General features: G+C 43.4%; 1 protein-coding gene across 4 annotated transcripts; it reads right to left on the bottom strand.

The window, feature by feature from the left end:
* Positions 1-784: 784 nt before the first annotated feature.
* larp4aa (La ribonucleoprotein 4Aa) lies at positions 785-13629 on the bottom strand. 4 transcript variants are annotated; one of them, XM_083975723.1, is made up of 17 exons: positions 13046-13629; positions 10588-10705; positions 10075-10233; positions 9536-9620; positions 9300-9436; positions 9106-9209; positions 8908-9018; positions 8751-8804; positions 8450-8659; positions 7900-8003; positions 7185-7226; positions 4709-4936; positions 4514-4568; positions 4258-4416; positions 4011-4150; positions 3691-3901; positions 785-3368 (listed from the first exon to the last, which is right to left on the bottom strand). In XM_083975723.1, exons 1-17 carry the CDS (start codon positions 13169-13171, stop codon positions 2973-2975), a joined length of 2439 nt encoding a protein of 812 aa, XP_083831849.1. In that variant the 5' UTR covers positions 13172-13629; the 3' UTR covers positions 785-2972. The 4 variants fall into 4 exon arrangements, with proteins under 4 accessions (XP_083831849.1, XP_083831850.1, XP_083831852.1 ...); XM_083975724.1 differs by having other exon boundaries at positions 10594-10705; XM_083975726.1 differs by having other exon boundaries at positions 13583-13619.
* Positions 13630-14089: the final 460 nt, after the last annotated feature.

Below are 14089 nucleotides of genomic sequence, written 5' to 3'. Positions count from 1 at the left end.
TGCAAATGAAACAGGTAGTAGCACTGGAGTGCTCAATCCCATTGAATATTTAAATATTTTCTTTATTTAATCCTCAGTATATAAAAACTCATCACAGGACTTCAGTAGCAAAGGTCACTGGGTCACAACTTCAACATCCCTTTAAACAGATTTTAGCCTCCTTGGCAACCCTCAGTGATATGCCTTACAGCTTCCACAGTTGATTACTCCTACACCTGTTATTAAAAATTGTATAGATAACATTACCAATCTTTTTTTATGATCACATTGATTACTTTGCTCAGTGCAGAAAATGTGAAATTTACACAAATACATTACACATATAAAGCGGGAACCAGTGACTTGCCAAATGATTAGCTGTCAACATGGACATAGATTCAGATCAGGGCCTTCATGATCCATTTGCATCCTGATTTTTAGTTATTTTACTTATTGAGGATCACCAGGTAATTGATAGAATATGCCCAGTATCAAAATATCAGTAGGTCAGGTGGCCAGTGGGCTTGCAAACAGTCAGTGTAAGGGTTAGAGGAATAAACAGGCCCAGAACCTATAGACCCTGACCTGACCTGGTATGACTGATATAAGACACCCAACTAAGCTAAAATATTAGCATCAAAGTTGACACCTGTGACTCTCACACATCAAAGGCTGAAGGAAAAAAATGACATTGAAATTACCACTCGGATCCAACCTGGCACAACTATAAACCATACATGTGTCGTCATCATCAATGCAACAAAGACAAAAAAAAATGGCAGAAAGAAATGTGACGCTGGAAAAGCCAAATCAAAATAATTTATTTTTGGTGACATTTCATACAGTTCTAGGATTGTGTCTCAAACACTTGGTTGATCCATTACTATATTTCCTTTTGCCACCCCAACCCAAATTAACAGAAAAAACCCAAACATATGGAGGGGGGAAGCAATTCCTGTAGGTACTCGCAAGCCTGTCAACATCAACCATATGCTTCTAAAATGATTTCACCTTACCGACAAGTAAGATTATTTTTTTTAAAAACAAGTTAGTGCATTTATTTAATTATACTAAATCACTAGCTGCTCATACTCATTAATGAAAAAGAATTAAACAGCCCCAGTGATTGGTTACTCGTTTACTGCATTACTAAACCCAAAGTCAATGCATCAAGTATTTTCTCTCAGCTGACATCTCGAACAGTATATAAATGTCATATGCGTGATTTTATTTTGCCAATGCGATTTCACACAACTTTGGGGAAACCAGCCTACCAAGATTGGGAGAAAAGCGTTGCGCATCAGAATTAAAATAAATAAATTTAAAAAGCAATACATACAGTAAGTAAAACTTCAAATTCTAAGTCAACCTGTTTGTTTTTTGTTTGTTTTTTTCAAAAATTAAAAAAAAGGAAAGAAAAACAAAACAAAAAGAAAACAGCAAACTCACCCTAAAAGCACAAAACAATCTGGTGGATACCTGCTGTCAAAAGCCTCCCTCTGTAAATTCAGAACTAGAACAATTACATTCTCCCACACACATTTCTAGTGAAGGGTTATTACAATATAGCATAGGCAACTACACTGCTACAGCTTCTTCAAAATCCAGTTTTACTGGGCCAAAGGTTCCGCAAGACTACATTATTTAGCAGACCTCGTCAATAAAAATCAAAACTTTATTCTAGCACACTATGATCGTAGGCAGCTGGCACATAGCACGTGAAAAATGTTCCAATTCTCCTTATACCCACGACTCGGCTGCCAATTATTATGTAGCTATCATCCTTAACTAACAGCACTCCTCAGTCTATTTTTTTTGACACTATGCCATTGTTAAGAACAATTCACAGATATAAGCTTAACCTGGATATCCTGTGATGATGTAGAAAAGCCAAACCTCACCTAAACCATCAGGCGCACTGAACAGTCAAATCTTACCATTAACCTATTTGTTGTTGTTTTTTCCTTCTCTTGAAACACATCATCCTACTACCCAAACAAACATGTAAACAGAGAACCTGACTGATTATCAACATGACAATAATCTGAATCCAATGGAGCGGGTACACTCAAAAACATTTCAGATAGATAGCAAAGATAAAACTTAACATGAAAAACTTTGGACCAGGCTAGCAGATTCACCGTGGCCAACAGGCCAGTGAGCACCCCAAAGTGGATTTCGGCTTCAAACAAAACCACACATCTGACTGCGGCGTACATCAACGGTTTTCTGATATCCGACTGTTACGGCTGTAGCCAATCATAAACCAGGATCAAAATACCACCATAGAACACATTTCATTAATATACATTAGAAGACTACACTGTCCAGTTCCAGGACAGCGACTCTTAATCTCTGATGTAAAAATCAAAAATCATCCATTTCATTACATCAGTGCAACAGCACACTGTAGCACTTCAATCATTTTGTTTAACAATCAATGCATACACAGACATCAGTCAACCCTTCAGTCATACTTGCAACCCTAAGCACACACAAAAAAACCAAAGAAAAAAAAAAGACTGATGTCTCATTGCGTGTTAGTGATATCTTTGTATATGTACATGACAAATATGCATGTTCTTTTCTTCTTAGTGCATATTGTTCTTGCAGACCAACATCTATTCTTTAAAATCAAAAAAAAAAGGTAGAGGGCCAGTTACGTGGCCCAGCATCCCACCTCTCCCTAGCAGAGCGTAAATGAGATGACCTCCAGATAAATCGCACTTAAATTCTGTTAAGCATAACGCTGGAGGCCGAGACAAGATTTTTGTTTCCTTTTCAAATCACTCGTCAAAGTTCTTCAGGTGTCATTTTGCCCATTAGTCCTGGATGTCCCGGTCTTAATGTCGTTTTAAAAGCTTTTCATTGGACAAGTTCCAGGGGGGGAAGGTGGCTACCATAATGTTGTTGCTTTTATGTTATTCATTTGTATATAATTATATATATCCATGTATATATTCATACATCTTTTTTCTATTCATATCAAGTTTTTACTTTGGCGATACTGGTGGGATATTCTGCTCTTTGCCAGTGTGCCTGTAGCCTCCCTGGGGGGAGATGCGTCGGGCCGGAGGTTGGCGCCGCTGGTCCCGGAACTTGAGGCCCCCGGAGCCTCTGGGGCCGTTGCTGCGGTAGTAGCCTTGAGAGTCACGTTCACGCGGTGGCCGGCTCTCCTTGCATTCCCATCCGCCCTCTCTGTCGTGGCTTTTCTCGTGCTTGTCTCCGGGAGCGCTGCTGGAGCCCGACTCCTCGGCCTTGTTCACGCGCAACTCGCGCAACGGCTGGCCCGACGCGGTGCTGGGGGGAGCTGGAGCAGGGGCCGCGGGGGGAGGAGGGTCCTTGGGTGGTCGTTGGCACACCTCGGCGTAGCTCAGCTTACGTGGCTCCTGAAGCACGACGGGAAAAAAGAGCAGAAGTAAAAGATGTACCTAATCATCAAATTCATACGTTCATTTTCATGTTTTCTCGTGTGAAACCCTCAGATCTCATAATCTTAACGCTCATTGGGATGGGAAGTGAACGTTCTGGACTTGTGGTGGGAAAGGTCAGAGCGGGAGAAAAAAAGACAGAAAAATTGAAAGAGAGACACAGAGAGAGGAGAGAAAGACCCACAGCCAGTCAGTCCACTGCCTCATTTCCCTCTATGCGCAATAGATCTCATCATCGGGAGGACGTGTCCGCCATCGTTGCACAGAACCAGATTCTCACCTGCGCAGGGGTGGGAATAGTGGCTGGAGCGGCGGCCGGCGTGCTGGGTGTCGCTGGCGTGGAGGCGGCAGCGGGCTGAGGCCTGGGGCTCGGCACAGGCACAGGCTGTGTGGCGGGGGAGGCGTTGACAGTAGTCTGGACAGGTGCACGTGGGGTCACTTTTGGTGCTGGGATCTCTGCCCGTTCAACCCTCTTCTCCTGACGAGTGACGCTGTCAGCAGAACAGTTTCGGACATACACGTCAATACTCTTGAGTTTTAATACAGGCATCTGATTCCTAGAGGTACTGAATTAATTAGCTACTAGTCAGAAAGTCGTACCCAGGGGCCGAGGGGCCGAGTGGTTGTGTAGCAGGTTTTGCTGCTGCCAGGGCAGGACTTGGGACCGCTGCAGCTTCCTCTGCGCCTGAGGCTTGGCCTGAACCTTGACTCACAGTGGCTTCTTTATTGGCTTGTTCGGTCTGTAAAAAAAAAAAAAACATGACGTACGTTACACCTCCTCTCTATAAACCTACCCGTGTTAACAAACCCAAATGATTTACAAACTCTTAAAGTTTTCTCTTCTTACCTTGTCCCTGTACAAACCGCGTACAACATCGGACATTCGGTTTTCTAATACAGGCTCTCCCTGCGTGCTGACCACACAACCAGGAAGTGGTGGGAAGTTGGTAGCAGCCAAGTCAAACTTGGGTGGAGAAACCTTGACCTCTGCTAGTGGTACAGGCCTCTGATAAAGGAAAATGGACAAAACAAACAAAGATCACGAGATGATTCATGCTTTCGATGCAACAAGGTTTCACGACGACATGAAAACCGCCATTTACCGAAATCCGCTCGTCCTCTCGCCTCCTCCGTGTTCCTCTGTAGGTCGTGCTCCGTCTGAAATGCAATTAAATTATCAATAATGACTCCTCATCAATCAACAGTGCCACTGATCAAATCTGAGCTGAGGAGCAGCAGCAGCAATGACGGTCAGGCGGCGATCAAACAGCAGCTGAAGCCAAACCACCAAAACTCACCTTCCGCGTCCAGACATGCCACTGTCATCACTTGGGTCCGAGGAAGAGGAGGAGAGATGTGAGAACGCCATGCTCAGGTCAGAGACGGTCTGGACTGGGTTAGTGGTGGCCGCGGCGACGGGGACAGGGGGCTGCGGGCTGCGCAGTCCAGTCAGGCTCTCCAAGGCGACAGGAGTTATGGAGGGTGGGGTCACCTCGCTTGTCCTCACCTGGGGCTTCACGTGGTTTCTGTTGCAACAGGGAAAAGGCAACGATGAGGAAGGGCAACGTTTAGAAAAAACAAAACAACTTTTACAGCATAGTAGCAACCAGTGTTTCCTGTGAGGATGATTTATACCTCTAGACCTTCAGGAGGTGCTACACTGACCATATAGGTGTTTTTTTTTTTACACCAATTAACTGTCTTGATTAACTTTCTGGTAGAAATTGTTGAGAGGTATTGCTTCAAATATTTTTGCGTGATGTGGTCGCTCGTCACTGATATAAATAAATGTGGACAAACAGACCTAGAATTCAATACCGCACCTTTATCATGATCATGAAGCTGAAACAACATCTATGAAACAATATTGACACAAAATTAAATGTATAACCTTTAGGAAGTCCGGCTTTAATCCAAGAGGACTATTGGATCAGTTCCCACTTGTTTTGGCTGGGTGTACTTAATAAACTGCCAACTGTGTATATTTCTAAATTATACTATTGTCAGGGCCTAAATAAGCATTGCTTGAAATAACATGCTCTAGGTAATTTCCCCAAAACCTTTAAAGGGATATTCCAACATTTTGTCAAATTCACATATTGCCATAATCCCTATACTGTATGTATATAATAGTTTTAAGGAGTAGATTCATTAACTTTAATTGTTGGTGCAAACTGTTTTTAGATCGGCGGGGAAAAGACGTGAGCAGCACGGTTTTTCCACATTTCCCTCATCAAACTAAATACACAATCCAACAACTCCAAAACAAGTCACAAGTTGTGACCTTTAGTTTGATGAGGGAAACGTGGAAATACTGTGCGCCTCCGTCTCTCCCCCGCCGATCTCAAAACAACATGCACTGACAATTAAAGGAAATTAACCTACTGCTATGACTATAGGGATTATGACAATAGGCGAATTTGCCAAAATGTTGAAATATCCCTTTAGATTAGTATGTGAACAATAATGCTATAGATACTGTTACACAGCCACTTAAGCTCTGCAGGCCAGTTTAATGGGTATTAACATGGTCCTTTAAATGGAGCTTGGGATTGCATAGAGGAAACTGCACTGCAAGTATTGATTATAGGGCCTACAACAGGCTGTGTACAGTAAACCAAATCTAATAACTATATTTTGAAGGATCCCTCAACAATATTTGGATAATAGAAGCTGAGATTGGTTGAAGAGTTTAAAGGAAACACTGGTGACACCCACTGAAAACGTTGGCACGTTACAGGAGGATTGAGACAGCATGCTGTGTCCTCAGGGTAAATATGTTCACATGCAGCGGGCACTCAACTACATCTGCGCTCATGATTGGTTGAAGAAGTATAAACTAGTGCAGACGAGACTATACTGTGTGTTTGATGATCTGCAACCAATCATAAACTCATTGAGTAGTGATGACAAAATCTTAAGACCGAGACTAAAATCTCAATGAACCACAAAAATAAAACTGAGGCCGTTGTTGCCGTCAAAAACCTGGCAATGTGGTTGACAATGGATTGATCTTCTAATCAGTCTTTGACCCTCAGATCTCATAATCTGAACGCTCATTGGGATGGGAGTGAAGCACTTGACTTTGGAAGGAGAGTAGAGAGAGAAATGAAAGGAAAGGAGGAGATAAAGAGGAGAAAGACAGAATCAAAGCCAGTTACCCCACTCCCCAGCTTCCCTCTATGCGCATCATGATCTCATCACCGGGTCTGACTTGGGAAGGGGACTGTGTGGTAATTCTTTGTGAGGCTGCTTTGTGACGAGATTTGAAGCACACTGATTAAAGCTCGATATGGACACCAGCTTCAGACTGTCAGCAGCTCTTTGTTATGGCGTATGACACATAGCATAATGGTAATACAATCACAGATAAGGGGAGCAGCAGTAAAACATGGGTGGGGGGGGGGGGGAAAATGAATAAATCAAGTTGATGGTTAGTTGTGATGGACAGAAACTGTTACGTGTAATCGTGGAAATGCAAAGAGGATATTTTGCAGCCAAAGTGATGATAACTGGAGAAAGCCATCTACTCCGAATCAGACAGCAGCTGCTGCCGTTTCGTAGGCAGGCCTTCATTTATCAAAATGACATGACAAATCCAGGATGTCCATTACCTGGCAACAAATATTTATCACAGTGAAGATGAAAGGGATTGTGGCTATTTAAGTCTGACTGGCAGAAGGAATGGGCCCTGATATGGATTTAGTCATTTGCTGCTGCGGTATGGTAAGAGATGAGGGTAGCGATGAAGCTTATTGTACAGTATAATAGTACCTGAAGGCATTTATTACATTCTTTCTTGAATAGAGGGGGACACTGTGGGGACAGTAAGAAGACAGGGAGTGAATAACAGTTCCCTGATGAGGTTACATTGTTTTTTTGTTTTTTTAGACAAAACTTAATTGCAGATGATCTGAAGTTCAATATTTCATTTCATGCAAACAACGACACAGGTGGTAAAACATTCCAAGTGGAAAAGTTTAGCTCACTTTTGATTTTGGTCGAAACCAACAAAGAAACTCAACAAATGAATAAATGGCCTGCACCAACCAGTCAAACTGCAGTTTACATCCACGTCTCTCCTGACTTATACATGGAGTGAAGAATTTGAAGGTGGTTACTTACTAAAAAAGTATGATGTGTGTGATTCTTAGATTTGGTCTAAAAGTGTGTGCGTCAGTGACCTTTGACTATTAAACTAACCAGTTCATTCTTGAGCCCGACTGAACCTTTGTGCTAGACGGAGTGACATTCCCTAAGGGTAATCCCAATATATATATCACTATCACAAGAATGGGATGGGTGTGAGGCTACGCTGACCCTTGACCACCAAACTCTAATCTGTTCATCCTTGAGTGCAAGTGAAAGTTGGTGCCAAATTTGAAGAAAAATTCCCTCAAGCTGTGACCGAGATCTCGCGTTCATGAGAATGGGACAGATGAGAAACTTTGAAAACGTGACACCTCTGGACATGAAAACGATTTCTTACCGATTTCTGTTGAATTGGCGCGTGATGTTAAGAGAACTGGAGGCCGTTTTGTAGTGTCCGGCTGAGCCAAATCCATTCACAAAGCTACTGTTGGGGAACGGAGCCTGTACGTGGAAGAAATGCAATATTAACAAATCCTATTTCATGCAACAACCTCCACAGTTATTTACACAGTAGCGAGCACAAAGACAGGAAAACACATTTACAGCGTCATTTGCTCTGGAAGTTTTAACTGTTTTAGAAAATACAGAATATCATGACTAACTCATTTAGCTAAATATTGGGTGTTTACTTCTAACAATTCAAACTGCAAGAAAGAAAGGACTCATTTGAATTCACTCAACACACTTCCCTCCAGACATCACAACAAACAGGGTGGCGATGACTCATAACTGATTACGCAGACTCCTAATAATGCAGCCGCACAATGTGCAGTTTTTCGGGTCAGTTTCATCATATTTATGTCTTGAATTCATATAAAACGCAACCACATTTGGATCTGTGTAGGTTTGTGTAGCTGCGTTACCATGTTAAGTACTGTGTGTCTCACCAGAGGAGTTTCAAAATACGGTGTGGGCGAAGGCGTCCAGGTGGGAGGTACGATGCCGTAGACTGGGTACTGCTGCTGGGGGTAGACGTGCTGCATGTAGAGCGGAGAGCTGTACTGGGACTGGCTCTGGGACTGCTGAGCGTACAGGCTGCTGTCCATGCTACGGTAGCCATTCTTCGCAAAGAACGTGTTGATGGCCTTTATCCTGGCCTGTCAGCAGAAAAAAAGGGAGGAGGAAATGGTTTATAATGCGACAAACAGGCCTTTCCAAAAATGACAAAGGACTTTTGATTCGACTCACCATGATGGGTTTTCCCTGAAATGTTTTTACTTCCTCTCTTAGATACTTGTACGCCTTGGGGAGCACAAGAGAGAATAATACATCAGTGCACGGTGCAACATTTTCACTCAACACTCTGACAATGTGAGGAAAGGAGGAGACATTTGACCGCCAGTACCTGTTGAGCATCCGTGTCTGATTGGAATGTGATGTACCAGTTGTTGTTGTGCGCAAACTCGACACTTATCACCTTTGGACAGTTGTCGTTTTTGAACAGCGACTCCACTTCCTGTGAATTAGACAAAGACAAGTTTTGTAAAATCATCCTAAAGATAATAAACAACAGTTTGACAACCGTGTCAAAACAAGCATTTACCTCAACAGGCGTTGTTTCAGGGACCTCCCTCAGGATGATAATGCACCGCTTGTGATTAGGACGCACCTTCTCCCCTTTCTCGTCCACTTGTACCATAGGAGAGGCTGAGGGAGGGGTCATGGTGTTAAGATCTGGACGCAGCACAGACGTGTGTAATTCATTTTAACGTGCATCGCAATGAGCTTTTCACTTACATCTCAACACATCGAGGATAAGGTCCATGTCAGTGGTGAGGACCTTGATGCCCTCCATGCTGGCTATAGTCCAAATGGGGACAAACTGGTCACTGTCCATCTGGGACATCAGGTACAAATCCTTCGAGAGGTTTTCTCTGAAAATCACAACACAATAAATCCAAGCGCATTAGTCGACTCTTGACTTGACAAGAACCACCGTATTAACCATCGTTCATCAAGTGCTCGCCCAATACCTTGAGAAATAAAACTCCAGCTCCTTCTTCAGAGACTCTCGTAGATTCTCGGAGGAGATCGGCTGCTCTTCAGCTTTGGAATCCCCTGATCACCAAAAACAAAATGTCAGCGGAAGGAAAAGTGAATAGTTCACTGTTTTCAATACAAATATTGAGACGTGAGGCTTTACTGGACTGAAATGTGCAATTAAGTTGTATTGATGGTTTGACCTTTTGAGTCACACAGTCACACACAGGGTTTTGCATGCAAACGTGGTGAATGAAATACAAATATCTGCACAGGCGAGGTGTGGCCAAACAGTATGCGTGCTTACAAGCTTGTCTTGTTGCAAGTTTGTGAGAGTTATGACTCTGCAGAGCAGATGAGTCCGTTTATGGTTTTACAGTAAACGATAAACGTTAACCGACTGTGCATGTGAATGTTTTGATTCCATTTAATCTTTAGATCGTAAAAACTATGTACTGAAAAACACCATAATCCTTAGTTGCAGCCACAGCTGGCGTGTGGAGACGACTGCATGTGATGTGACGTGGCTGACCTGCGGTCCCTGTGGTGGACTCAGCGGGGGAAAAGCCCAACTCTGGAGGGTCCATTCCATTTACTGCTATCTCAGCTGTTGCTGTGGAGCTGCTGTCATCCAGGGCTGTGAATCCCACAGTGTACGGCTTGCACCCAGCAGACGAAGACTCAGAATAACCTGCGCACAAGGTGAAGAGTTTCATTCAGAACCAACAACGGACAGACCAAATTTTTAGGACGGATTCACCTCGCTTGTTTTAAAAGTCCTGTTCATACAATACCATCGCACTGTGTAAGTGTATTAATAAAAATAAGCTGTTTGTTTTCATGTTTTCCTTAATAATATCTACACATTTTTAAGTGTGTGAATAGCTGTAATAGCAGGTGTCAAATGTGCATAAGTTAACATTTATATCAACAGATGTGGATGTGATCGAGTCCACTTTTCACTTTCAAATCAGTTAACTGCAATAAAAATGTCCTATAACTTCTCTAATGGACATTAAATTCTGCTGATGGAAGTAAATCTCACCCTCACTTATGTCCGTGGGGGGCCAATGAGGGCTGTTAGTGACAGCCTCGCTGGGGGCCACAGGCATCTCCTGCCACACCTTGGCATTTGGGTTCAAGCCGGCGCCCTTAGAGGTGACCTTCAGAGAAGAAAAAGCAGGATCAACAGAGTGCAATTCTTATCAGCAACAGCAGAAATGTGTTTGTATTCTCACTCAAACATGACAAACTCACACAGGGACAAAGAATAATGTAGATAACATTGTACACGTAAAACTGTCACTAATCAGACAGCTGCTATTTGACGTCCGACAGCATCTGAATGTGATTTACATGCTGCATCTCCACCTTAGACCTATGCTATTTTGAGCATCGTGTGTTTAATATTCTTACTGCATCTGACCAGTGTTACAATCAATGAAGATTCTGCAAAGTTTGAGCCGTTCAAACTAATTTGTTAATGACCAAACAGTACACAGACCGACAGACAGTATTTTTTAATTATTAACCAGTCAAACCACTAGCACTCATTTGTTTATCTACATTATCACTTTAAGTTAGATTATACCCAGTTCTTACTGAGCATGAAGTAGGAAGTAGAATCACAAATAAACAAATGAAGCTATTATGTGAGATTCAATGAGTGCAGGAAAACTATGAACTATGGGCAACATAATAATCTCATGTAATTATTTCAATGGAAAAAATACACAAGAAAACTCATTTAAAGACTGTAAGTATATCAATGACACCATTTAAAAAGGACAAGAACCAATCAATTCTGAAATTTGCATCAATACCAGTAGACTCTTAGGTATTGAAAGTCTGGAAGTGAGATTCAATGTTAACTCACAGTTTTCAAAGTAAATATAACATCTTAGCATTGCGCACACACAAACACACACGTCCACTATCTTAAAACCAGCAACATAGAAAAACTGAAACAGTGTAAAAAAAAAAAAAAAAAAAAAAAGTTATCCAACTGTGATCTCCAACAACAGGATGGTGGCAACACCTGCATACCACTGGAAACCAGAGAAGTACCATGAAATGTGCCCACAAAGGGTGGCATGATCCCCTGTTTACAACATTTAAGGCAGCAAGCAGTCTGCTGCCTGTGTGGACCTTTAAGAGGGGGGGGGGGTGATTATAGAGGCTTTGTGTGACCAAAATGTCTGCAATGGGCCAATAAATGCAGACAAAGCTGGGTAAAATAACTTGCATAAATGCTGACGCTATTTTATGTAACTTTAACCCAACATGTTACATTTTTGAGATGCATTATTCAGGGATTTGCCCGGCCTCTCTGTATCAAAGGGGGGTGTGGAGTGGCAGTAGAAATCCTGACCCTGCAAAGATCCGTGGCCAAGAATAGATCAGGTACAGTACATATTAAGGCACACAGAAACTGATGTCAACCTGACTGTAGTAGATTGTGCTTTAATCCAAAGGGGGAATGGATGACATCTTCATACTACCTTCGAAACACTGCTATATCAAAATTGGCAGCTCCTTCTTTTGACATTGCCACTCTCCCTCTCTTCACCTGCAATTGGATCCACTCCCTTTTTTTTTGGTTGCAAAAGCACCGGGCCTGACCAGACCAGCTGCCAGTCACAATAAGCCTTGGAGACACACTTCTCTCCACCAGCAGCCACACACACACATAAGAATTAAACGGGTTTGTCAGATGGTCAAGGCCTCTGTATCAATCAAATGAGCACGAACATTTTATGTGCCGTGAAACTTGACACATGGTTACAATGCACGCTTCTGTGTCACAGGCCCGTGACGAGCCAAGTAATATCAGCTGACTGCGCTGCGCAGCACAGGGCCAGGTATTTGCAACGCATGTCACTGCGCTATTAGCTAGGTTGGGTTAGCTCGGCTCGGCTCGCAGCAGCAGCGCGATTAGCTCACAGATAACGGAGTGAATGAACCTTCATCCGTCGGGCCAATAAATAACCGAAGCATCGATCAGCTACGGAATTGAATTAAAGATGATTCAGTCGGTCCAAAATCAGCCAAACGTGCCCATTTTACAGTTACTGTGTCATAACTTCACTTATAAGCTAATGATTACTCAGCAAACTACTTAATGAGCTTGCTGCTGCTGCTGTTGCAGGAGCTAAGCTAACGTTAGCAGTGAAGGAGCAGAGCAGATCACCTGCAGCTCACTCCCTCTCTCTGTCTCGCTCCTGTTTGTGTTTGATAACCACCGTAAGATTACACGCTGCTACCAGAGGGCGGTTCACACAGATACTCGCTGAGTTGAAGCCGAATAAAATTGGGTGTGTTAATAATAATACAAGTCTTGTTTGAGTTAAATTTAGCTGCTAGCTGCTTGATAAATATCGCTCCACCACCACACGTTTGGGGGGTTGGGGGGTTGGGGGTGGGGGTTATGTGCTGCTGCTAACAGGTTTTTCCACTGATAACTATTAGCGTTAGCTCGGTAGCTTAGAGAAGGCCGCACTCACCATGCCGCCTGACCCTCCCTCGCTCCCCAGCGGCGGAGCCTCGTCGTCCTTCCCCCCGGTCTTCGGTCCCGGATCGGCCTCCTCCTCCTGCAGCAGCGGCGGCTCCCCGCTCTGGTCTGAACTCATCAGCCGCTCCTGACTCACCTCCACCCCGTCGCGTTCTCCCGGCCCCCGCCTGCCACCACCTCCACCACCACCACCACCACCACCGGCGTCGTCTCCCTCGGAAACACCGGCTGTGTGTGAGCAGTCAGTCCGTGTCTGGGCTTCCAGCTAACCGGCTAGCAGGCAGAGGCTAACGCTAACGTTAACGCAGCGGGCTAACGTTACCAACGGCTACTAACGGCTCAATGAATCAAACCAGCAGCAGCAGCAAAGCGCCGAGACACTAATGGTGGAAGCGATGCCAAACCATGACTCTTCTTCTCACACCACAGGCCCCGCTAGCGTTTCACCGAGTATATCACGACTCCACACACCGGGCTGGTGAGGCGCATTCCTAGCCGGGCGACCGGAGCGGACACTGGGGACACGCACCTCTCCTCAGCGCAGGCACACAGTCCGCCGAGGTCCCGGCTGCCACCGCGAGTTCTCGGTGACCTCTGCTGAAACCATTTCCTTTTCCTTTTCCGCCGCCCGCACTGTAGTTTTCTGCGGGGTTTTGGTAGTAGATTGTAGTTATTGTGCTTTCCCCCCCCTCCTTTAGTTTTTATTGAGAATTTTTCTTTTATACAGATGTAAAACCAAAGTTTATACATAAAGACAAAATATGAACACACGGGAGTTACTGTCTTGCGAACGCACCTAATGAATGTACATTTTGTAAATAAAATAAAATAAATAATAATAATAAAATTCAAACACAAGAACACTTTTTTTCCCCTCCTGTGATGTTTCTGTTTTATTTTGGGATGCATTTTGTGGTCGACTTACAGAAAATAATTTGTCTTTGTCAAAAATAAATAAATAAATAAATACGATTTGGTGTAATTTTAAAGGACTCAAAACTGGAATTTCTCTTAAATAATCTCATAATATATTGGC

This window comes from Trachurus trachurus, assembly GCF_905171665.1.
Source record: "Trachurus trachurus genome assembly, chromosome: 7".
Classification (NCBI taxonomy): Eukaryota; Metazoa; Chordata; class Actinopteri; order Carangiformes; family Carangidae; genus Trachurus; species Trachurus trachurus.
The sequence above is the reverse complement of the archived record's forward strand: the minus strand, read 5'-3'. Positions and strand labels throughout refer to the sequence as shown.

Bases quoted from the DNA above. Each gene is read 5' to 3' on its own strand.
- larp4aa (XM_083975723.1), bottom strand. From the start codon at position 13,171: ATGAGTTCAGACCAGAGCGGGGAGCCGCCGCTGCTGCAGGAGGAGGAG. The intron at 8,805-8,907 runs GTACTGGCGGTC...GTGCTCCCCAAG, and splicing joins CAGACACGGATGCTCAACAG to GCGTACAAGTATCTAAGAGA. The intron at 4,569-4,708 runs GTGAGTTTTGGT...ATTGCATTTCAG, and splicing joins GGCATGTCTGGACGCGGAAG to ACGGAGCACGACCTACAGAG.